Here is a 24,512-nt window from a genome sequence, read left to right as displayed (position 1 = left end):
TAGGCAACTACCAGCAGCTCATTTTATTTAGCCCACCACAGCCCAGTTTGGAGCAGGCAATTTGGTGGCACTAGAGCCAGGAAGGCTGGGGCATGGTAGGGAGAGGGCCCCACCTGTGAGCAGATGCCACAGCCTCATGTGATGCGTAAGAGCCAATGGAACAGGTGCTTACTCTCCAATTCCTGCATCACACTCCTCCAGGAGCAGGACCCATTTCTCCCACATCACACAGCATGACTTCTCAAATGGGTTGTAGTAGTGGTCAACTACTGTCTTAAAAGTTACCCTTCTTGATTTTAAATCAAGATTGAATATCTTTCTAACTGGTACACTAACTCAACCAGAAATTATGGGCCTGATGCAGAGATAATGGGGTGAAATTCTGTGGCCTTTGTATGCAGCAGGCCAGACTAAAAAATCACCATGGTCCCTTCTAGCCTTAAAATCATGAATTCCTGTCAGGCTTTTTAAAAACATTGATATATACTCTGCCTTAACTCCATTCAACAGTTTAGGATTGAGTTTCTTTTTTTAATTATTAAATTGTTCATATATGGAACAGTAACCAAGAGACCCAAAGAGAATTCGACCATGTGATATAATTTCACATTAGAAACGTCAGCCTTAAGTCAATTTTATAAAATGTTCGCTTTTAGAGCCCGAGTTGTCTGGCAGTTTTGTCTCACTCTCACAGCACAGCTCACTCCACTTTCCTCCTCTCCCTGTTGAGTAGCTCTAGTCTAATGGATTTTCAGTTTGGTTGGGTTTATTTATGAAGTGTTTGACCAAAAATAACCTTTCATCCTATTCTTCATAGCTGGGAGTTTTTCCTTCAGCAGAGGTGGGTACATAAAATCTTCAGAGAGCTCCCTAAGAACTGCCCTCTAACAATGGGACTAAGGTCACAAGCTGCCCTTTTCAAAGATGGCCATTGTAGTAAGTGCAGGCCCTGATAAAGTCCTATATGAGGCCTAAACTAAAGTAATGGTCAAGGCTTTGCTAACAAAGCAAAGTTAAGCTGTGAGCCAGAGGCAGGCCCTGCTCACAAGGAGCTGGCAAGGAAAGGGCTGATGCTGCAAGAAGATACGTACCTAAAAGGTACTGAACACTAGATATCAGAACATTCACATACTTGCACATTCCACACAGATAACAAAGAACAGGCTGGCCCATCCCAATGACAGGGGCAAAAGGGTAAAATGATGGATAGAGTTGTTTTGATCGAACCAACATGTACAAGGTGAGAGGCGGCACCTTAATACGTAGAGAGGTTGAACCTTGCTGCGTAGAAGGGTGCCCCCTCAATACGTCAGATGTGATGTGTAACTTGTTTGTATCTGTGTACAAGAATGCATTCCTGAGGCGGTGCCTTTGTCCGGCCGAGGGGGCAGTGGAAAGTCCCGCCACTGACTGAGCCAGGTCCATTGCCAAGAGGCACTTTCTCGTAGTATGCCCTGAGTTAGGCTAAGAAACCTACAGGGAACTGCCATTGTGTCCGAGGTCGCAATAAACCTAGTTGACGTGACTTTGCATCTTACTGGACTCTGTGGTTATTGGGGGTTCTCATCGGGTCTGCTGTGTCAGCTACCTGCAGAGCTGGGGCAGCACACAGAGGGAACTCACGCACGCAGCTAAGTGATATCAACATTGGAGAGAGCAGAGCACCATACAAACCGGACAAACACTCTGACAACAGCCATTACCTATCTCATTGTTCCCAATGGGAATGAAGCCATGCTGCCTCACAAAGGATGGTGGTATACTCCACCACCTATAGTCAGGAGGCACTGAGGAGCAGGTACATGAGGTATTAACCATCTTTGCTATGGCCTCAGTCAGCAAAAAACTTCAGTACTTTGGGAATGAGTTCTCAGTCCAGCTTTAGTTTCTGTCTTGCTTTATCAAAAATAAATGTGTTTTGCACAAGTGATCATCACAAAGCTCAGTTAAAGAGGAAGGAGATTTTAAAATTCAGAATATATCTTACACTCCACATACTTGGTATTTGAACTAACAATCTTTATTATAAACTATTTTCCCCATTTTGTACATGAGCATCTTTAGATACATTGTAATTATCTGACATTCTTTTTTCTATTTAAGCAAGCATGATCACTTACTAGTACCAATCCACAAAGAAGATATGGCTGACTAAACACATTGTGCTTATTTGAGTACAGCATTTGTTCCAATCCTTTTAAAATGACCCATTTCAAGGCTCAGGCTCACAAACAGACAAGAAAGATTTAAAAATATGCATTATAGACACTATGTATTTACATTTTCTTGCTCAAATGAGCTATAAGCTACAGCCAAACCTCACTAATTCCCATTAATGACAGAAAGAGACCCAGTGTGAAAGCTACATTTAAAACATTAGTACCTAAAGTTTCAAAAACCAAGGATACTGCATCACAAAATTGAGTTGCTCATCCCCGCCAACACACAGATGTAGTGTCATTTTAATTATTTATTATGCTATTTCATATACTAGTATGGTAAAACAGTTTTGTAAAAATAATGAAGTCCTTGAGGTCTCATACTGTCATCACATCTTTGAGCAGTGGAGTAAGGCAAACATTTTTATGCATTATAAAAGCATGGAAATCACTGAAGTTCTGCTTAAATTAATACCTGGCTCATGTTAAAAAAAAAACAAGAAAAATATTTTCTTTCCAACTGCACCTGAGGAAATCAGTAACTTTTTATGAATGCAAATGACACTCATCAATACAGAACTCTTCTTCTGAAGTATTTTGAGCATTACACACCAGTAACACTAAGAGAAAGGTCAGGAATCAAGGCACAGTAGCCCTCTAGGAAAAAGAATTCTGGAACAGGCACCTTTTATAAGCAAGATATTTTACTTACAATTGGGCTTTAATTTGTGTGGAAAGAAATACTTTATGCAGCACAAAGGAGAGTTACAAAAATATATTACTCTTCATTGGCTCAACACACAATATCCTCCCCAAAATTCACCTCAGGAGTGTTGATTGGAACTCATGTAGATGAATGAATTTTCTTAAAATGAACTGAAATGCTCAGTATTGTGACCTACATGTGATACTGATTGTGAAGAGAGAGGATAAGTTCTATTGTTAATGGTTAAATAATGGTTTAAGATTAACTAAGGCTAAGATCTTGTCACAGATATTTTTAGTAAAAGTCAGGAACAGGTCATGGGCAATAATAAAATAATAATAATAATGATAAAAAAAAAAATCACAGAAGCCCATGACCTGTCCCTGACTTTTACTAAAAACATCCATGACGAAATTGGGAGCCTAGGCATCTGCACATGGGCTGGGAGCTCCAGGGTCCCCTTCCACTGGTGGCTCCAAGCCGCCAGGGTTTTCCCCAGTTGCCCACAACAGCCGGAAGCTCCAGGGGTTCCCCCTGCCACTGCAGCGGCGGGGATCCGCTGTGCCGCCCGCCGTGGCCAGAAGCTACAGGGGCCTCCTGCATCTCCCGGCCTCCACAGGCAGCAAGGGACCCTGCAGCTTCCGGCCAGCGCTGGCTGAAGTCACAGATTCCGTGACTAAATTGCACCCTTGTTCATACCACACTTCAGAGAAGTCCCCAAGGAAATTCATTTCATTCCATATCCAAAAGTAGTACAGTTTCTGTTTGATCCTCATCTTAAGCATTAATGTGTTATGTCAGACATATCAACTTTACAACAATGGAATCCTATGATGAATAAATATATTTATGATCTTCTAAAAGTTCTCTTGTGCATCTTTACAATGAAAAAGTGCTAAGTGTCCTCTTGCCATAGTTTGCACAAAGAGGTCTACCATACACTTCCAATTTTCTGTATCTTGGTTTTCCAGCACTTTATAAATGACAGCTCACATGTACAATATGAAACAGTAGAACAATGTAATCATTGATATTGCCTATAATCTCCAAATGGGGAGGGCTGCAACTGGGAGGGATCATCTGAAAATTGAGGGCCTGTTAAAGGGAAGAAAATAATTAATAAAAGCAAAAGGAAGATTAGTAGGACAGTGATTTATGACAAAATATTATGATACACTTTCAAAGTATTGTCTGTTTGCATAAATCCTTTATGGATTAGCAGGACCAAGAATAAAGAAGGCTTCCATGTACATAGTCTCTTTCATTCAATGAAATCAAAGCTTTACCCACTAAAATAAAACCTCACTCATGCAAGGTTGGTTATGTGTTTTCATCCCCATTTCACAGACAGGAGACATGCGGCACGGAGAGATGAAAGGAAAGATTTTCAGAATTACCTGCATAATTTAGGAGCCTAAATCCCAATGACTTCCAATGAGATTTAGACACTTTGCCCAGTATCAGTTAGCCAGCGTAGCTGAATAAATACTACTATGGACCCCTGACTTCTAGGGCTTGGCTCTGACCACTACATGCACAGGTTTTTATTATTTAGGGTATGCAGCGTAAGACAGGTAAACAGTTAACACTCCTTCACTAATAACTCACACATGTTTTACAAGAAACTACAGAACTGGAATTAATTTGCAAACTGCACACCATTAAATTAGGCTTGAATAAAGACTGGGAGTGGATGGGTCATTACACAAAGTAAAAACTATTTCCCCATGCTTATTTTTCCCCTACTGTTACTCTCATCGTCTTGTCAACTGTTAGAAATCGGCCATCTTGATTATCACTACAAAAGGTTTTTTCTCCTGCTGATAATAGCCCACCTTAATTGATTAGTCTAGTTATAGTTGGTATGGCAACACCCATTTTTTCATGTTCTCTGTGTATATACATCCTTCTACTCTATTTTCCACTGCATGCATCCAATGACGTGGATTTTAGCCCACGAAAGCTTGTGCACAAATAAATTTGTTAGTCTCTAAGGTGCCACAAGTACTCCTCGTTCTTTTTGCTGATACAGACTAACACAGTTACCACTCAAACATGATTTACAAAACAATTCTGGATCAAAGAGGAAAATTTATGATAATTTGGAGACACCAATAAGAATGCTACTGAACAGAAGCTGAAATACCGGCTCAGCAGGAATTAGTGTCTTGCTTAATGTAATATACCTAAAGGCCTGTGTAAGTCAAGACTTCACAGACTGCATGGAAATAGTGAAATTAGCTCCTCCCCACTGAGGCTGCAGCTGCTCACTGCAGGTTAGCAGGCCTTGCCCCATCCTGGAGGAGGACAGGGAGGTGGTGGGCCAGTCCTATCCCAAGGACTAAGAGGAGCAGCCTCACCACGTAGTGCAGCTGGTTCAGCCTGGCCCAGGGCAGGGATTGTGGCCCAGCTTGCTTTGTGCTCAGATTCAGCCCAGGACACCGCAGCTGACAGAGGGAGTGGCACTGATGATGCAGTGATTAGGAGCTCCAGCCTGGCCCACCCCACAGTGGTCCCCAGCAGGCCCAGGGGAGACTGTGTGCAGGAGCCATCCACCAACTGAAGCCAATGCCAGCGCCACTTGGAACACAAGCAGGTGTGTGAGAGGGCCGACCGCAGTCAGAAGAATTGGGGTGCAGGGATGGTTCCCAGTCTCATTCCTTGCCAGCTGGTGCTACAGTGTCTCCCCTGGGCCCATTTGCTGTGGGGCAGGCTGAGGCTCCTAACCACCACATTTCCAGTGATGCTCCCCCCCCAACAGAAAGCAGCAGAATTGGCCTGGTCCAGAGCTGAGTGCAGGGCAAGCTGGATGCCAACTCCTACCCCAGGCTGGGCTGGACAGCAGCATATTGTGACACTCTCTCACCCTGCCCTCTTTCTCCACTCCCCAGGACAGGACCAGGATTGGAACAGTCTGCTAACTCCCATGAACAGCTGCAGCCTCAGCGGGGAGGTGGAAGCAGGGATGCTCACTTCTGCCTCCCTGCTACTGGAAAAGTCTTTTGGCTGCCATGCATACTCCATGAAATACATACATTGCCCCAGCTTGTTGTTATGGGGGAGCACAGACAGTGTTGTATAGATAAATCCCTGAGGGGGGGGGGAAAATCACTTTTTTTTTTTTTTAAATCATGGCAGCATCATGGAGCAATTTTGTTTTATTTTTAGGTTGGCCTGTTACTTAGATCCAGTCTACACTGCATGTGCAATAGTGTTTTTGTACCCAGGCTGTGAAAGGAACCTATGACTTTGTTACAACAAACAGAGGTATGTCCACACAAGCTTTTTTCACAATAGCTATCACACTTTTGCCTGTTTATCTCAGTGCATTCTGGGGAGAAAAAAAATATCTAGGCAGCTATCCTAGCTATCCTCATTAGAAGACAGAATGCTCAGAGGACATGCACAAAGAGTGGTACCAGCAATACAGAGATCAGTGCACTCTAGGATGTCCTACTGCACAGAGAACTGGGAAGGAGGAAGATGGGCAAACCTAACTAAATACTACACAGGCACAGATGGAAGGTTCTGTCTACACTGCAAAACTTTATAACCTTGTTGTAGAAACATAACCATGCATCATCGTCAGCTGCTGGCAAGGCCAGCATATGTAACTCCCAGGGATACCAGCCAGGTATTAAACATGTTTTATATCGATCCAGGCCATGTTTACAGCCAGCTATGTAAATAACTGGTTACAAACTCAGTTAACCAGAGCCTCAGACTTCATTTTCTTTTAAAAAGAGATAGTCTCTCACTATTATAGTTGCAAAGAAAATTTTACAGAGAAAAATATTTCAATACTTTAAGCACCGTAACGGTCTATGAGTATTATCCCCATTCTACAGATGAGACAACTGAGGCAGACAGGTTAACTGATTTGAACCAGTAAGTCAGAGGGAGAAATGAGAACAGACTTCTAGTCCTGCTGCTATAAACACTACACTGTCCTTCCTCTGAAAATTATTCAAATACAAGAACACAGGCCAAATATATCTAGGAATGCTATATTCCTAATGATGAGGTGGCAGAGAGCAGGTGTAAAGTAGGTGGCCTGGAATATCATGCAATATCGGAATATAATCAGGGAAAGTGATTCTCCACAATCACTGAAACACGAGATTTGGGGTCCTCACATTACATTCCCAAACTTTAACTTAAAATGGTTGTTTCTAGCTCCCTTCCAGTAGAAAAGAACCTTTAGAACATGAACTGTTGTCTATGTTAGTCTGCAACCAAACAGGAAAAGCTTCCCAAATTAATCTTATTTATGTTTTGATGCTGCATGTTAATTATCAGGGACAATGATCCTTCATGTTCTTGGAAATGCACACAACTAAACAACATTTATACTTTGTACCAGCACAGATGTGCTATTTGGGCCTGACACAGCAAAAATGGATGGGAACACCTGCCTTATCTCAGTACATAAGTAAACGTTGTCACAAAATGTCCATGTGAATGGCTTTTGCCCTCCAGATAATAGTCTCTCTCAGAAATGGCATCACCATATCATATTACTGCCTACAACATGAAAAAAGAAAGGCAGATTAATGTTGTAGGCAGTAATATGATGTGGTGATGCCATTTCTGAGAGAGACTATTATCTGGAAGGCAAAAGCCATTCACATGGACATTTTGTGACAAAGTTTACTTACGTACTGAGATCTGTTCTGCTGACCTGCCTATGTGTGAATTAATGCGGAAGATGAGAAGGGGACAAAAAGGTACAAATGTGATAAGGTTGGAGGAAGGGGTGTAAACAGACAAATTCACTTCTATAGTACCTATTATATATATTTTTTAAAATCTGCATAATTGAACTATACATTGGAAAGAAATATAGAATGAAGAAAATCAGAATCCTAACGACATCCTAGAAAATGAATCCGGTATTTCAATACTTGAAAAAGGAATCTGGCCATTTCATTTCCCATAAACTGTTGTGCTTGAGTGTTTGTATTCTGAGAAAGCATTACAAACATTTTGAGGTACTGTAATCTGAAGTGCAGGACACATACCATTTGGAAATTGTGTGGAGGCAAATCTTGTTAATAGGATACCAGCTCCTTCAATTAAAGCTAGAAGTATTCCTCCCATAGCAGCTGACCCAACCATGGCAACTGGTCCATCTAAAAATGTCAGAATACAAAACAGATTGCTTTTCAAAACCCTGTTTTGTACAGGATTGGCAATTTATACATCACTTTTAATACAATTACCACCACTCCAGTGATCAGACTGTGAAGTAGATTTGTCACCATTAACATTACAAATAAAGATATAATTACCACACATACCTGTCCCTAATGAAACAAGATAGTACTGGTACTCTTTAAGAATACAGTCATTTTAGTTTGCCTTTCTCTAGCACCTTCCATCCACAGACTTCAAAATACTTCACGATGCCCTAGTGAGTTAGGTGCTATTTATTATTTGCATTGCAGTAGTGCCTAAGGGCCCTAGCCTGGACTCCACTGTGCAAGGTGTTGTAGAGTTATCCTCATTCTACAAAGGGAGATATGAAAGCAAAGAGAAGGTATTTTGCCCAGGGTTTCACAGATGATCAGTGGCAAATCTTGACTCCTAGTTCTGTGCTTTAATCACTACTCCCTCATAGTATTGGCAGTGGCCAAACAAAAAACTCAAGCACATGCTTAAGTCCATCCCTTCTCACAAAGGTGTCTAGTTTCCAGATTCTGTGCTGCAGTTAATAGATGGGAGTCCAAGTTGTCATTCATGGACATATTTAACTCAACTACTATCTAGATTAAAGATCATTTTTACCATTAAGAAATTAGACTATTTAGAATATTTGTATTTATAAAAACAAATGTACTTACTATATGTAAAATAATACTATACATTCTTAATTTGTCATCCACAAAATTAGATCTTCAATGTCCATTAAGACCCACAAAAAACCTTTTCAACTACACAGTGTTGTCAACATTAATACACTCAACAAAACATTGTTGAGAAGGTCTAACTGCTTTACTTCCAACTTTCACAAATGTAACAATTCAGGAGAGCATTAAGAACATGTTTAGGTCCCATGGACTATTGAGAATACTTCCTGTATTGGGCCTAAATGGTGTATTGCAACTTTAAAAGTAAACTCTAATCCACCATGTTAAAAGATCTTTAAATAACCATTTTGAATGTATTATGCCACTATTGATAAAACAGTCAAGACAATTACAACATACAATATTCTTGAAAACAAAAAGGGTTAATATTGCTTTTTAGGTATACGGAATTCCAAAGTTTCATAAAAGATAAATGAAGTTCTTTCTAATTACCTGATTATCACTAAAATGTCTGACGGACATAAAAATTTGGTATTTATAGTTTCAAATATAAAGGCTTTTCAATACCCATTGCCCCCAGGTCGCAGTTCCTTACTTCTCGAGGCCAATATGGCTCCAGTTAAGGCACCACTTGTGATTGAGTTCCATGGATCTTCTTTACCCCTCATTTTCACCATACTACAGTCAATCATGGAAAAGAGACCACCCCAGACTGCAAAGCTACCTGTTTGGGGAAAAAAAATTTTTATAGCACAGTAACCAAAGCTATACTCCAGCCACATTATAAAGTTGTGTGTTGGAATATTTTAGGAAATTTACTTTTGAGCCTTAAAATATACCCAAACTCACAAAAACTAGATTAAAACATTACATAAACGAAATTTAGGAAATATCCTTACTCATCCAATAAAGTGGGTAATAATATTTACTGTTTTGCGTTAGACAACAAAATGCCTCCCAAATATCAGTGATTGTAAAGCCATTATGCCATTCTACTACTGCTGGCTTAATGATCAGAGGATCTTTAGTATTTAACTATAAATTTAACAGTTTAAAGGTTTTTTTTCCTTCTGCCAATGGAACCATCATAGAATCATAGAAGTGTAGGACTGGAAGGGATCTCAAGAGGTTTTCTAGTCCAATCCCCTGCACTCAAGGTAAGTATTATCTAGACCAGTGATCACCAACCAGTCGATCCTAGAGGATCTCCCAGTCAATCGCGATCTCCAGTGGCATAGCGTGGCTGCCTTTAAGGCAGACTCCCTTCCTACCCCAGCCACCCGCTGCTCCCAGAAGAGACCAGCGCAGCCCCGGGGGGGGGGGGGGAAGACAGAGGTCTCCCACCATGCGCTGTGCCTGCCTGCAAGCACCACCCTCGCAGCTCCCATTGGCCGGGAGAGCTGCAGGGGCGGTGCTTGCAGAGAGAGGCAGCGTGCAAAGGCACGTGCCCCTCCCACCCCAGGGGCCACAGGGCCATGTTGGCCCCTTCCGGGAGCGGTGTGGGGCTGTGGTAGGGACGGAGCCTGCCTTAGCCTTGCTGTGCCTGCTGCCAACTGGGAGCCACCAGAGGTAAGTGCTGCCCGGCGGGAGGCTGCACCCCAAATCCCATCCCTGAGCCCCCTCCCAGAAACAGCACTCCATACCCCCTCCTGCACCCCAACCCCCTACCCCCTCCCACACTGCGAACCCCTCGGCCCCAGCCCAGAGCCTACACCCCTTCCCGAACCCCAACCCCCTGAAAATGAGTGAGGGTGGGGGAGAGCAAGCAATGGAGAGAAGGGGGATGGAGTGGGCAGGGCTTTGGGGAAGGGGCTGGGCAGATCCTGGGTTGCCTTTAGATTAAAAAAGTGATCTTGAGCGTAAAACAGTTGGAGGCCACTGATCTAGACCATCCCTGACAAGTATTAGTCTAACCTACTCTTAAAAATCTCCAGTGACAGAGATTCTACCACCTTCCTAGACAGTTTATTCCAGTGCTGACCGTTAGGAAGTTTTTCCTAATGTCCAACTTAAACCACCCTTGCTGCTTCTTGTCCTATCCTCAGAGGTTAAAGAGAATAATTTTTCACCCTCCTCCTTGTAACAACCTTTTATGTACCTGAAAACTTATCATGCCCCCCACCACCCAGTCTTCTCTTCTCCAGACTAAACAAATCCAATTTTTTCAATCTTCCCTCATAGGTCATATTTTCTAGACCTTTAATCATTTTTGTTGCTGTTCTCTGGACTTTCTCCAATTTGTCCACATCATTCCTGAAACGGGGCACTCAGAACTGGACACAATACTCCAGTTGAGGCCTAATCAGTGCAGAGTACAGCAGAACTACTTCTCATGTCTTGCTTACAACAGTCCTGCTAATACATAAAAATCATAAATAAATGCTGTATGACAGTTTAGTATCTTATTTCAATACTGCTTTTGTCATCTCCAAAACATGTTTAATATTAGTCTGTCTGGCAGCTGCCAGCAGAATGCAACTGGCAAGATTTCTAGAAAGGCAAATTAAAAAACTACCTAACAAAAATCTAGTTCAGTACATTTTCTTGCAATCCTCTTTATTTTGAAGAGCTTTCATGCTTGTAAAAGCTTAACGCCAGAAAATAAAAACAGGAGACTTAAGTCCTCTATTTTAAGAAGGGCACGATGAACAGCAACAATAGCTTCTCCAGAATGCAATACCAATTTCTGTGCTCTTCAAGGAATCTGCTGCCATCAATGCATTTTCTTCCTTCAATTTTTTCCCTCTTGCAAGATCTAGTCAATATTCCTCCCTTTTTCCTTCTTGAAGTAAAATTACCCAGAACATACAACTTTTTGTTAGAATAGCAACAGTGAGACAAGGAATATAACTTCATGTATATCTTATTACCAAATCACCTTTAAGGGTGATAGGATTGTTAAAGCTTCATTTTGATTAAATCCTTGAAACAGCCACCAAGAGACCAAATATGGATAATAATGTTGTGATTTTGGATAGCTGTCCACTGAGACCTCTGACTCCTTTTACAAAAAAAAACATACTGTAGGTCAGATAACCAGTTAGGGGTAGATCCAAAAAGGGGACTCAGGCTCAGCATTGCAGTGCCTAACTTTAGCTGCCCTGACACTTAGTGGAATCCATAGCTCCAAGTTAGGTGCCCAAGCTCACTATACAATGCATGTGGAGGGTTAGGCACCTAAAAAGTGTATTTACAAAAGCCAACAGAGTGGGAAGCTGCCTAAGCTAGCCCACAGGAAATGTAAAGCTAGACGGGACCTTGAGAGGTCATCTAGTCCAGCCTCCCAAACTGAGGCAGGACCAAGTACACTTAGATTATCCCTGACAGGGGTTTGCCTAATCTGTTCTTCAAAACTTCACTTGAAAGCCTGGTCCAGTGCTTAGCTAGCCTTGTAGTTAGAAAGTTTTTCCTAATATTTAACCTAATTCTCCCTTGCGGCAGATTAAGGTCATTACTTCTTCCTACCTCCAAAGGCCATGGAGAAGTGATCACTATCTTCTTTATAACAGCCCTTAACATATGTGAAGACTTACCAGGTTCCTCCTCAGTCTTCTTTTCTCAAGACTGAACATATCCTATTTTTTTTAACCTTTCCTCACAGGTCCAGTTTTCTAAATCTTTTATCATGTTTGTTGCTTTCTTCTGGACTCTCTCCAACTTAGCTATAAAGTGTGGCAGCCAGAACTGGAACATGGTATTCCAGCTGAGGCCTCACCAGTGCTAAATAGAGCAGGACAATTACCTCCTGTGTCTTACATACAACACTCCTGTTAAAAACACACCAGAATGATAACTTCACAATTGCATCTCATTGTTGACTCATATTCAATTTATGATAGACTATAACCTCCAGACGCTTGTCAGCAGTGTGACCACCTAGTCAGTTATTTCCCCATTTTGTAGTGTGGTACTTTGTACCTGTTTTTATTGACTTTCACCTTGTTGATTTCAGACCAGTTCTCCAGTTTGTCAAGGTAATTTTGAATTCTAATCATGTTCTCTGAAGTGCTAGCAACTTCTCCCAGCTTGGTGTCATACACATTTTATAAGCATCCTCTCCACTCCATTTCCAAGTCATTCATGAATGGCAAGGAAGGGTGTGGCATAAGCCCCCGCCCTTTAAAGGGACTTAGGTGCCCTAACTCCAAGTCAGAGGGAGAGATTCACAGCCACGAACCCTCTCCTGGAGTTAGGCACCAAAGCTAGGTCAGTCCTTTCTAGCAAAATGCAGAAGGAGGAAGAAGAGGTGGCAGAAGCTATCGCTTCATTCCCTATAGTTCTGTGGTGAGTGCATATAATTCCCAGAGAGGAGCAGGGTCTCGAAGTTCAGTCTCTCACTTCCCAAGTGAGTGCCCTAATCACTGGGCTGTGTGGTACCCTGGGATAGGTTTCTCTCTCTGGTTCCTATTAAAGCTGGTCAACTTTGTATAAAATAATTAAATATTCATTGGAATAGGGACTTCAACCTCACTCTTTATATCCCAGAGGAGTTCCCTAATCACTGGGTTCTAAAGTCACTCTCACTTTCTCTCTGGCCCAATCCACTAGGTGACCTTTGAGCACTCCTACTGGATCAGGCCCCACAGGCAAACACCTAGTTTGGAAATCTCACTGGGGCTTAGGTATGAACTAGGTGTCAGGTAGATGTGCACACTACCAGCAGAAATGTAGGCACCTGAAGGGTTAGATGGCAACTGAGTATTGAGGGTCTAAATTTGACTTAAGTGCCTCAAGTGGCAGTTAGGTGCTTTTGTGGATCTAGTCCTTAGAGGTTCTGAATCCCATCCAAATCCCCTGAGCTATTCTGTTCCCTTGAAGTTCTCTTTTAAAATTGGAAAAAGGCTTAAAAATACAGGCTTAAGTGTACAGACTGCAATTACCTCCCAATTGTGGTGCTCTGGTTTTAATAGATGTCAAACTTCCCCGCAGCCGGTGGTTTACACCCTAAAATAAACCAAAGACGACAATCAGAATGAAACAAAACTGAACATTAAATTTTACAGCTAATTCAATTGCACGCTTTCAGACCCAGTTATAGTTATTACTAAACATCTGGAAGTTTTCATTATAAATCTGTTTTTGTCAGGAATTTATTAAAAACAGCCATTTCATACATAAACTGATAAAGTGGAATTGTTTTTAATTCATATAGTTATCAATGCTTTCTGACATTTTTATTTTCAGTTAATATTTAGTATGTAATTATAACACCTGTAAACTACACAAATAGTTGTATATAATTTTCTGTGATGATGTAAAGTCTAATTGCTGGACCACTTGTTTTTTCCTTTACTTTTTTTTTTTTTAAACCAAGACACCAAGTAATGTTTTTACCACATAAAAAACAAACAAACATTACATGATAGTATTTTACATTTATATATAGTAGAACCTCAGAGTTACAAACACCAGAGTTACAAACTGATCATTTAACCACACCCCTCATTGAGAATTGGAAGTACACAATCAGGCAGCAGCAGAGACCCCCCGAAAAAACAAAAGGCAAATACAGCATTAAATGTAAACTACTAAAAAAAAAAAAGCAGTATTTTTCTTCTGAATAGTAAAGTTTCAAAGCTGTATTAAAATAATGTTCAGTAGTAAACTTTTGAAAGAACAACCATAACGTTTTGTTCAGAGTTACGAACAATCTCCATTCCCAAGGTGTTCATAACTCTGAGGTTCTACTGTAGTTCCTTTTCTCCTGAAGGATCCCAAATTGCTTCACAAAGTATATACGCAGAAAACCAATGAAATTCAGAGTGGAAGCAAGTCAACAGATAATTGCTGCACAACATAATGCACACAAGTGAACAGAGAGGAAATTTCATCCACATATGCTAGGGAAACCTACTTTTATGAGAGACTGCCGTGGGAATGTTAAAGGGAAACTGTTATTACACTTCTGTCTAAAAATATATTATCTATTACTATTACAAGTAACTCCCAAGATTGCTATACTAGGAAGATTAGTGAAAATATTTAATTTTTCAGTTTTACAGCAATTTTTCTATAGTCAGTTTTACTATTTCTCCTACAGAATTTTTGTTTCTCCCGTATAATCAGTTTTCATCATTTCTGTGTCTTTCACACAGCAACAGTGAAGAGAAAAATTTTTTTTAAAACATGAAAATACGGTTTTATCCCCAAATTTAATAGAACTCAAAAAAAGTGTAGCAAATGAAACTATTTTAAACTCTTAAAAAAATAAAAAACAAAAAAACCCTTTAGTTTTTGTTTGTTTTTTTTAATTAAGACGGTGTCACTTTTGCATCCACACAGAACAGAGAGGAATTCAACTTTTAAGATCAATAACCTTTCCAGAATGGAGAGAGGTAAATAGGGGTGTCCCCAAGGGGTCTGTACTGGCACCATTGCTGTTCAACATATTCATAAATGATCTGGAAAATGGGGCAAACAGTGAGGTGACAAAATTTGCAGATGATACAAAATTACTCAAGATAGTTAAGTCCAAAGCAGACTGAGAAGAGCTACTGAGTAACTGTGCAACAAAATGGCAGATGAAATTCAGTGTTGATAAATGCAAAGTAATGTACATTGGAAAACATAATCCCAATTATACATACAAAATGATGATTCTCAGAAAACATCCACTCAATGTGCACCAGCAGTCCCCCCGCCACTGGATGAGAAGGGGTTTAAACAGAGATCTGCCACCTCTTAAGTGTGTGTCCTAACCCAGTGTTCCCAAACCTTGTGTGTCTTTTTTTTTTTTTTTTTGCAAACCATCATAACATATACGCATCCTCCACCCTGACACTGCAACCCTAATCAGTAGCGTAGCTAGGGGGGAAAAGGGGGAGTGGCTGCTCCCCTGAGCACTCACTCGGCGCTTCCCAGCACATCCGGGTCTTCGGTGGCACTTTCGCTGTGTGCATCTTGCCGGTGCTTCTCCTGCTCCCCCCGCCCTCGCTTTGCATCAGCCGGGTGATGCTCCTCCCTGAGCCCGCAGGGGGGTGCCTGTTAGTTTGCGGCTCCGGCTGCGCTGGGCTGAGGACTAATCCAGCGCGCGTTTCCCACAGGCAACTCAGGGTTGCGGCAGCAATTTGGCAGCAGGTGCTTCAGTCGTTCCAGGTCTTTGGCAGCAATTCAGTGGTGGGTAATTCGGCGTGGTGGGTTCTTCAGTCTTCGGCGGCAAGACTTGGGTTTTGTTTTTCTTTTTTTCCTTCGCTGCTTCACAGTGGGTGGCGCCTTTTTTTAATGTGTTCGCTCCCCCGGCTCTTAGAACCTGGCTATGCCACTGATCCTAATCCTGGCCAAGTGTGGAGAGGAGGCTTTGGGCCAGGGGAGCAAGCCTGCCCTGCACTCACCCCACAGCGACAGCTCCTGTTCCACTGGGCTCAGTCCAGCTCCCTGCTCTCGGCATTGCGACCTGGTGCTGGGGACAGAGTGTGACTTAGTTTGGCTGATGAAAGATTTGGTCCAGCTTCCCCTCCAAGTGGCACTGCGACCCCAGGCACCAGGTCACAATGCCTGGGAAGGGACAGGAGCCACTGCTGCAAGGTGAGTGTGGGGTGGGCTTATTCTTCTCACACACACCCCTAGGCCAGGAGAAGTGTGTGTCTGCCTAGGCCAAGGCCCAATGACAACTTAATCCGGCCCTGGACATCTAGAACCTTCCCATGATGCACTGGTGGGTCAGAATCCACTGTTTGGGAAACACTGACCTAGCGGACGGGCTTTCGTGAATCCCATTCTTAGGTGCTTATCTCTCTCCACTCACTGTATAGAAAGCACATGCACCTAACCTAGACTTTGTGAATCCCAGTGATTTTCTAGGCCCCCCCCTTGTAGGAAGATGTCTCAAAGAGGTTTCCCTGGGGCTGCCACCAGCTGTATAAGCTACAGAGAACATGCCGAAGGCAGTGAGCTGGTGTAGAGGCACAAGACTTCTAAACAGATAGACCTGGAATCCATGTGGCTCGTGGGTGATTTACCTGGCCTGCAACCTGTTCTGCCCTGCCTCTCAATACGATGACTGGGGACAAGTACTTCATAGAATATCAGGATTGGGAGGGACCTCAGGAGGTCATCTAGTCCAACCCCCTGCTCAAAGCAGGACCAATCCCGCAACTAAATCCCCAAATGGCCCCTCAAGTATTGAACTCCCAAACCCTGGCTTTAGCAAGCCAGTGCTCAAACCACTGAGCTATTTCCTCCTCTTAGGTCACTCCCACACATTTACTGTTGGAAGGAAAGGGAAGCAAAGCTACTGTTAGTTTATCTACAATAAATTATTTTACTCACTACTGGGGAATTTCTGAATCCTTTGATAGCCTGGAAGATTCCACCACCTATGGCTCCCATTGTGAAGGCACCACCACAGTCATCCACTATCCGCCAGGGGCTAAAGAGGGGGGGAAAAAATTAGTGTACCCATGCTCTCCCAAAATACTTACAAAGCTCTAAGATTTTCTGGCAATTCATGTACAAAGTTAATGCCATGTTATTCGAAAATGAGAGTGAAACAAGACTGCCAACTGCAATATCTGTCACATCTAGTTTATTGACCTCCCAGCAAGACCAACACCACATTTACATACAGCAGAACCCCATTTATCCAATCTAATTGGGACCAGGGCCAGATTGGATAATGAAAAATTCAGATAATCAGGAGAATGGGCAAAGAGCTTTCTATCTGTTATTTAAAGATGCAGAGTTACTTTTAAACTAGCTGACCCCTCTTGGAAAAGCATTAAAACTTACCCTTCTTTCTTATCTACTTAACTGAAAATACAACCCCTAGTTCTTGTGCAGCAAGAGAGTCAGGCCACCCACCCTGCCCAGGGCTGACAGTCTGATCCCCACTGCCTGGTTCGGTTAATACGGAGAGCCAGAAAATGGAGGCTTGGATAAATGGGGTTCTACTGTACTTAGTGGCACAGAAATCATACCAAAACAAACCAATGATTTATCTATAGCTTGACAACCTGCCTCCCTATGGTGGTGAACATCTTCTAATTCAAAAGGAAGATTTAACCTCTTTCTCCAATCATGCACCTAGCCAAATTTCCCCTCCCCTTTGCTCCCTTATAATGGAACCCTCCCACCCTTCCCTGGTGAAACTGATTTAAATTCTTCTCTTATGCACCATATTTCCTTGAAGCACACAACAACAGACATTTAGGAATTACCAGACTGGATCAGGCTCAAGATCTATCTAGTCCAGTATCCTGTCTCTAGCAGTAGCCAGCACCAGAAACTTCAGAGGAAGGTGCAAGAACCCTGCATCAGGAAAATGTGAGAATCTACTCCCATATTATGTCTCGTCCTGATCTCTAACAGGTAGAGAATGGCTTCAGACCTACAAGATGAAATTTACTAACCCTTCAAAGCTATTAATTACAACAATTCTATATAGTCTCAATCCATATACACATCCAATCCCTCTCTTTGAATACTTCTGATTTTTTAGATTCAATGACCTTCTATAGCAGTTAGATCCAGTTTAAAATTTGCCACCTTTCAGTTTCATTGAATGTCATTTTGTTCTTCTGTTATGAGCCAGAGAAAACAGAAGCTCCCAAATCTACTGTCTGTAGACCATTTTATATATTTCTCTCATGTCCTTTCTAAAATTAAAAAAAAAAAAAAAAACAAGAACAATCTTTTCAATCTCACTTAAGAGTTTTTCAAGGCTCCTAGTCATTCTTGCTGTCCTTCTCTGAACCTCCTCTACAATATCCTTTAAGAGACAGAGTGACTGATACCACACAGGTTTCAGAGTGGTAGCCGTGTTAGTCAATATCAGCAAAAACAAGGAGTTCTTGTGGCACTTTAGAGATTAACAAATTTATTTGGGCATAAGCTTTCGTGGGCTAAAACCCACTTCATCAGATGCATGCAGTGGAAACGGGCGGCTCTACAAATGACGCTGCCCCAAGCAGCGCGCGGCGCGCGCCGCCCCCCCCCCCCGCGCGCGGGTCCTCTTCCTCGGCTCCGGCATCCTGGGGAGCGGAGGGTCGGTCGGTTGAGCTCCGCCCGGCCATGCCGCCCGGGCAGGTCCCGGGGACGCGGACCGGACCGCGGGCATGCCCGCGGCTGCGAGCGGAGCCGCGGGAAGGCGGGACCGCGCGGCAGCGCGGACCAGCGCAGGCGGCTCGTCCCGTCCTCCGCTCGCCGCGGGCATGCCCAGGCATGCGCGCACCGCCGGCCCCCCACGCGCCCAGGATGCGCCCGCCCAGCGCTGCCCTGCGCGCTGCCCTGCTGCCCCCTCCCTGAGTGGAAAATACAGTAGGGAGGTATAAATACACAGCACATGGAAAAGATGGGAGTTGACTTACCAAGTGTGTGTGTGGGGGGTCAGTGCTAACGAGCCAATTTAATTAAGGAAGGTCCCTGTGTATTTATACCTGCCTACTGTATTTTCCACTCCATGCATCTGATGAAGTGGGTTTTAGCCCACAAAAACTTATGCCCAAATAAATTTGTTAGTCTCTAAGATGCCACAAGGACTCCTTGTTGTTTTTGCTGATACCACATAGTATATTCTAAATGAAGGCAAGCTGTTAATTTCTACAGTGGCATTATATTCTCCATGTCATTCTCCATTCCATTCCTTTTTCATCTTAACATTTTGTTTGCTTTTTTTACACTGCAGCTGCATATTCAGAAGGCAAGAGCACTGAGTTGTTCATAGTATTGCCCCAGTCTCTTTTCTGAATGGATAAGTTAATTTAGAACCCTGTGGCTAAAAGACCAATTCAAGTTTTCTCTTCAATCTGCCATCCCGTTGCCCATTCAGCAAGCTTGATTAGATCATAGAATCAGAAGGTTAGAAGGGACCACAATGGTAATCTAATCTAACCTCCTGCCAAGCTGCAGGATTTGCTCTGTTTAAACCATCCAAGACAGTTGGCTCTCTAGCCTCCTTTTGAAAACCTCCAGTGAAGAAGCTTCCACAAGCTCCCTAGTTAGTCTGTTCCATTGCCCTACTGTTCTTATAGTTAGGAAGTTTTTTCCTGAGATTTAATCTAATCTTCTGTGCTATAGTTTGACCCCATTGCCTCTTGTCCTGCCCTGTGGCAAGAGAGAACAACTTTTCTCCATCTTTTTTATGGCAACCTTTCAACTATTTGAAGACCACTATCCTATCCCCCTTTAATCTTTTTTCCAGATGAAATATACACAGTTCCTTCAACCTTTGCACATATGGCTTGCATTCCATCACTTTGATAATCTTTGTCGCTTGCCTCTGGATCCTTTCATAAGGATATAAGAATGGCCATACAAAGGTCCATCCAGCCCAGCATCCCGTCCTCCGACAGTGCCAACGCCAGGCGCCCCAGAGGGAACGACCAAGCAACCATCAAGTGGGGGAAGGCTAGCTCAATGGTTTGAGCATTGGCCTGCTAAACCCAGGGTTGTGAGTTCAATCCCTGAGGGGCCACTTAGGGATCTGGGGCAAAAATTGGTCCTGCTAGTGAAGGCAGGGGGCTGGACTCAATGACCTTTCAAGGTCCCTTCCAGTTCTAGGAGATTGGTATATCTCCAATAATAAAAAAAATCTGTCCCCTGCTGCCCATTCTCAACTTCTGGCAAACAGAGGCTAAGGACACCATCCCTGCCCATCTTGGCTAATAGCCATTGATGGACCTATCCTCCAGGAATTTATCTAGTTCTTTTTAAAACCCTGTTATAGTCTTGGCCTTCACAACATCCTCTGGCAAGGAGTTCCACAGGTTGTGTGTGTGTTGTATGAAGAAATACTTCCTTTTGTTTGTTTTAAATCTGCTGCCTATTAATTTCATCAGGTCACCCCTGGTTCTTGTGTTATGCAAAGGGGTAAATAACACTTCCTTATTTACTTTCTAAATACCACTCATGATTTTATAGACCTCTATCATATTCCTCCCACCCCTTAGCTGTCTCTTTCCAAGCTGAACAGTCCCAGCCTTTTTAATCTCTCCTCATACAGAAGCTGTTCCATACCCCTAATCATTTTTGTTGCCCTTTTCTGAATCTTTTCCAATTCCAATATATCTTTTTTTAGACAGGGCAACCCCATCTTCATGCAGTATTCAAGACATGGGCATACCATGGATTTATATAGAGGCAATATGATATTCAGTCTTATTATCTAGCCCTTTCTTAATTATTCCCAATATTCTGTTCGCTTTTTTGACTGCCACTGCATATTGAATGGATGTTTTCAGAGAACTATCCACAATGATTCCAAGATCTCTTTCTTGAGTGGCAACAGCTAATTTAGACCCCATCATTTTGCATGTATAGTTGGGATTATGTTTTCAAATGTGCATTTCTTTGCATTTATCAACACTGAATTTCATCTGCCATTTTGTTGCCCAGCCACCCACTTTTGTGAGATTCCTTTGCAGCTCTTCGCAGTCCTAACTATCTTGAGTAATTTGATGTTAAATTTAATTATATTATGGTCGCTATTACCAAGCAGTCCAGCTGTATTCACCTCTTGGACCAGATTCTGTGCTCCACTTAGGACAAAATCAAGAATTACCTCTCCTCTTGTGGGTTCCAAGAAGCAGTCATTTAAGGCGTCAAGAAACTATGTCTGCATCCCGTTCTGAGGTGACATGTACCCAGTCAATTTGGGGATAGTTGAAATCCCCCATTATTATTATTATTATAGCCTCTCTAATCTTCCTGAGCATTTCGCAGTCACTATCACCATCCTGATCAGGCGGTCAGTAGTATCTCTCTACTGCTATATTCTTATTATTCAAGCATGGAATTGCTATCCATAGGGATTTTATGGTAGTCTGGTTCATTTAAAATTTTTACTTCATTTGATTCCCTTTCTTTCACATACAGTGTTACTTCCCCACCAGCACAACCTGTTCTGCCCTTCCAATATATTTTGTACCCTGATATTACTGTGTCCCATTGATTATCCTCATTCCAGCAAGTTTCTGCGATGCCTATTATATCAATATCCTCACTTAATAAGATGGGTGAACTAGAGTGCTCGTATTATTTAGAATTCTAGCATTTGTATAGAAGCACTTAAAAAAATTGTCACTTTTCAGCTGTCTGCCATTACATCATGTAATTGAATGGGACTCTTTCATTTAACTGTTTCTCATCAGATCCTACCAACTACAGGATCATTTCCCTCTGCTCCATTTGGATGTTCTCCTTCCCTGAGACTGTCATCCTCCCTCAACAGCACAGAGGCTGTCAGACCAGGGGTGGGACTGTTCCACAGTGTTCTGGAAAGTCTCATCTATGTACTTCTGTCTCCCTTAGCTCCTGCAGCTCAGCCACTCTGGTCTCAAAGGCCCACACAGTCTGAGGGCCAAGAACTCCTTGCACTGAATGCACATATCCAGTTTTTCTATATCCTTTCTATTCATTGGTGAGCAAAATTGGACACAGTACTCCACCTGAGTCCTAACCAGCACCAAGTAGAGCAGTACTATCATCTCCTGTGATTTGCATGCTATGCCTCTGTTAAAGCAATCTAAAATTGCATTTGCTTTTTTTGCAACAGCATCCCATTGCTGACTCACATTGAGGTAGTGATCAGTGCTGCTGCCAAGACAGTTTTCCATATTTGTGCAGTTGGTTTTTCTTCTTTAAAGTGTAGCGCATACATTTGTTTTTGTTGAATTTCATTTGGTTGTCTATAGCAGTGGTTCTCCACCAGGGGTGCATGTACACCTGGGGGTACTCAGAGGTCTTGCAGAGTGTTCTCAACTCATCTACATCACTTTCTCCCCATGTAGGGGCTGCAGCCCCCAGGGGAGTCACAGGACAGGTTGCAAGCGCAGGGCCGGCAGTAGGGGGCAGCAAGCAGAGCAATTGCTCAGGGCCGCATGCTACAGTGAGCCACACCTACTTCAGCCCCATGTGGTGGGACTCAGACTTCAAACAAGGCTTACAAGTGAAAAAACAAGCTGAAGCATCACACTGAAATGTAAGTACAATATTTATATTCCAAAAGATTTATTTTCTAATTATATGGTAAAACTGAGAAAGTAAGCAATTTTTCAGCAATAGTGCCCAGCATCACCATGACGTTTCTGTATTTTTATGTTTGATTTTGTAAGTATTTTTAAGTGAGGTGAAACTTGGCAGTATGCAAGACAAATCACTCCTGAAAGGAGTACAGTAGTCTGGAAAGGCTGAGAACCACCAGTCTATAGCCCAGTTCTCCAATTTATCAATCCCTCTGAATTTTAGCTCTATCTTCCAAAGTATTAACAACCACCCACCTTTGCATCATCTGCAAACCTGATCAGTATGCTCTGGATTCCTACCACCAAGTCATTATAAAAATGTTACCACCACCAGATCCAGAACAGAACCCGGTTGAACCTCACTTGAGACACCCCCCTCCAATCCGACATCATTCTATTAACACCACCACCTTGTTGGCAATTGCTTAACCAATTATGTATCCGCTTAACAGTGGTTCTAGCGAACCACCATTTCTCCAGCTTGCGTCTCAGCCGGTCACGTGGCTCACTCCGAAGCACCCGCAGCTGTCTCCGGACCCGACTCACGGAAATCACGCTGTGAAGTGAGTCAATTCTGAGGCTGCCCCATTATTTTTACAAGGGCATCATAGCTGCAATTCCCCCCGTTATTCTCCAGCCTGCCCTCCCGGCCTGTGGGCACAGCTGGCTGCCACCGGCCCCGCTCGCCGAGCAGTGACCCCGGCCCCGCCGCTGCGGGGCGCTCCAGGGGCTTCCCCCGTCGGCGCCAGGCAGGACTCCCTCGCCAAGAGCCCGCGGGGCTACGATGGCCTCATGCTCTGGGGTGGGACACCCCAACCCTGCCCCCCCCACTACTCGGCAGGCCCGGGCACGGGCCGGCGAACGTAGCCCCCGGCTGGGGGAGGGGCCCACGGGCCCGGCCTCGCGCTGCCTAGCGCCCCCCGAACCGGCACAACGCCCAGATGAGAGGCGCGAGGCAGCGACCGCCCGCGCGGCAGGTAGGGAGCCCGCCAAGGGCCGCTCACCAAGGCTCGCGCGCGTACTCCTCCATCTTGGGTCAGCGGCAGAGCCCGAGCCGGCAATGAATGAGTCACGTGACTGACCTATAACACGTCCGCGTTCGCTCGTGACCCTGAGGCAATGCGGTTGGCTCCAGCCGTGGCGTGCTGGCCAATGGGATTCATGGAGGGCGGGCCGGGCGCGCTGTCATTCGGAGTGGGCGGTCTTCGTCCTTTGACCCCAAACCACCTGATTCCTGCTGAGGCTGCCGGAGCCTGTAGGGGGCCGCCGCGGTGATCGGCCCAGGTGGGCTGTTGCTTGCGCACCTCCCGTGTAACCCCAGGATGGTGTGTTGTCTGTAGTGCCCCTCCCCCCACACACACTGTGAGCCCAGGGTGGTGGATCACCTGTGATGCCCCCCAACTGATTCACAGAGCAGGGGGTGGCTGTGATTCCTCCCCTAGAGGTAGAAACATAGGAAGCTAATGGACTTTTGTGAAAAACATAGGAGATGACTGAGTTTGGCAAGAGTTATGTGGATTGCAGAGCAGCCAAAACTGGGACTTTTGTGGCGCCCAACCCTTATCCTGGCAGCTTCCCCTAACTAAGCAGCCAAGGACTATTCAGACATTCCTCCTATTGTAATTGGAACAACAGAGAGTGATTCTGGCCTAGCACTGAAGCAGCACTAATCAATGCTTTGAGTGCCTGAGGATCAGCTAACTCAGCTAAAAGTTTTCAACCAAGTTTCATTTGTGCACCCCTAAAAAATTTCAAATGGAGGTGCAGACCCCTTTGGAAATCTTAGAGCTAGTTTGTGGATCCCCAGGGAGCCGCAGATGAAAGGGTGAAAACACTGTTCTGTGGTAATGACAATCTTTTGCGGACCCCTTAGATATGG

At 43.6% G+C, this 24,512-nt stretch overlaps 1 protein-coding gene across 2 annotated transcripts; it reads right to left on the bottom strand.

Moving 5' to 3' along the window:
- Positions 1–1,997: 1,997 nt before the first annotated feature.
- On the bottom strand, positions 1,998–23,763 carry TIMM17A (translocase of inner mitochondrial membrane 17A). Of its 2 annotated transcripts, XM_039538796.1 has the most exons (6): positions 23,638–23,763; positions 16,944–17,043; positions 13,556–13,619; positions 9,271–9,399; positions 7,887–7,997; positions 1,998–3,960 (listed from the first exon to the last, which is right to left on the bottom strand). In XM_039538796.1, the coding sequence occupies exons 1-6, from the start codon at positions 23,661–23,663 to the stop codon at positions 3,890–3,892; spliced, it is 501 nt and encodes a 166-aa protein (XP_039394730.1). In that variant the 5' UTR covers positions 23,664–23,763; the 3' UTR covers positions 1,998–3,889. The 2 variants fall into 2 exon arrangements, with proteins under 2 accessions (XP_039394730.1, XP_039394731.1); XM_039538797.1 differs by lacking the exon at positions 1,998–3,960 and having other exon boundaries at positions 9,243–9,399.
- Between the last annotated feature and the right edge of the window lie 749 nt (positions 23,764–24,512).

The sequence above is a fragment of the Mauremys reevesii genome, linkage group 4 (genome assembly GCF_016161935.1).
Source record: "Mauremys reevesii isolate NIE-2019 linkage group 4, ASM1616193v1, whole genome shotgun sequence".
In the NCBI taxonomy this organism is placed as follows: domain Eukaryota; kingdom Metazoa; phylum Chordata; order Testudines; family Geoemydidae; genus Mauremys; species Mauremys reevesii.
The sequence above is the reverse complement of the archived record's forward strand: the minus strand, read 5'-3'. Positions and strand labels throughout refer to the sequence as shown.

Coding starts and splice junctions, on each gene's coding strand:
- TIMM17A (XM_039538796.1), bottom strand. CDS start 23,663: ATGGAGGAGTACGCGCGCGAGCCTTG. Junction 13,620..16,943: donor GATTCAGAAATTCCCCAGTA/GTGAGTAAAATA, acceptor GGTTTATTTTAG/GGTGTAAACCACCGGCTGCG. Junction 7,998..9,270: donor AGCCATATTGGCCTCGAGAA/GTAAGGAACTGC, acceptor TGACATTTTTAG/ATGGACCAGTTGCCATGGTT.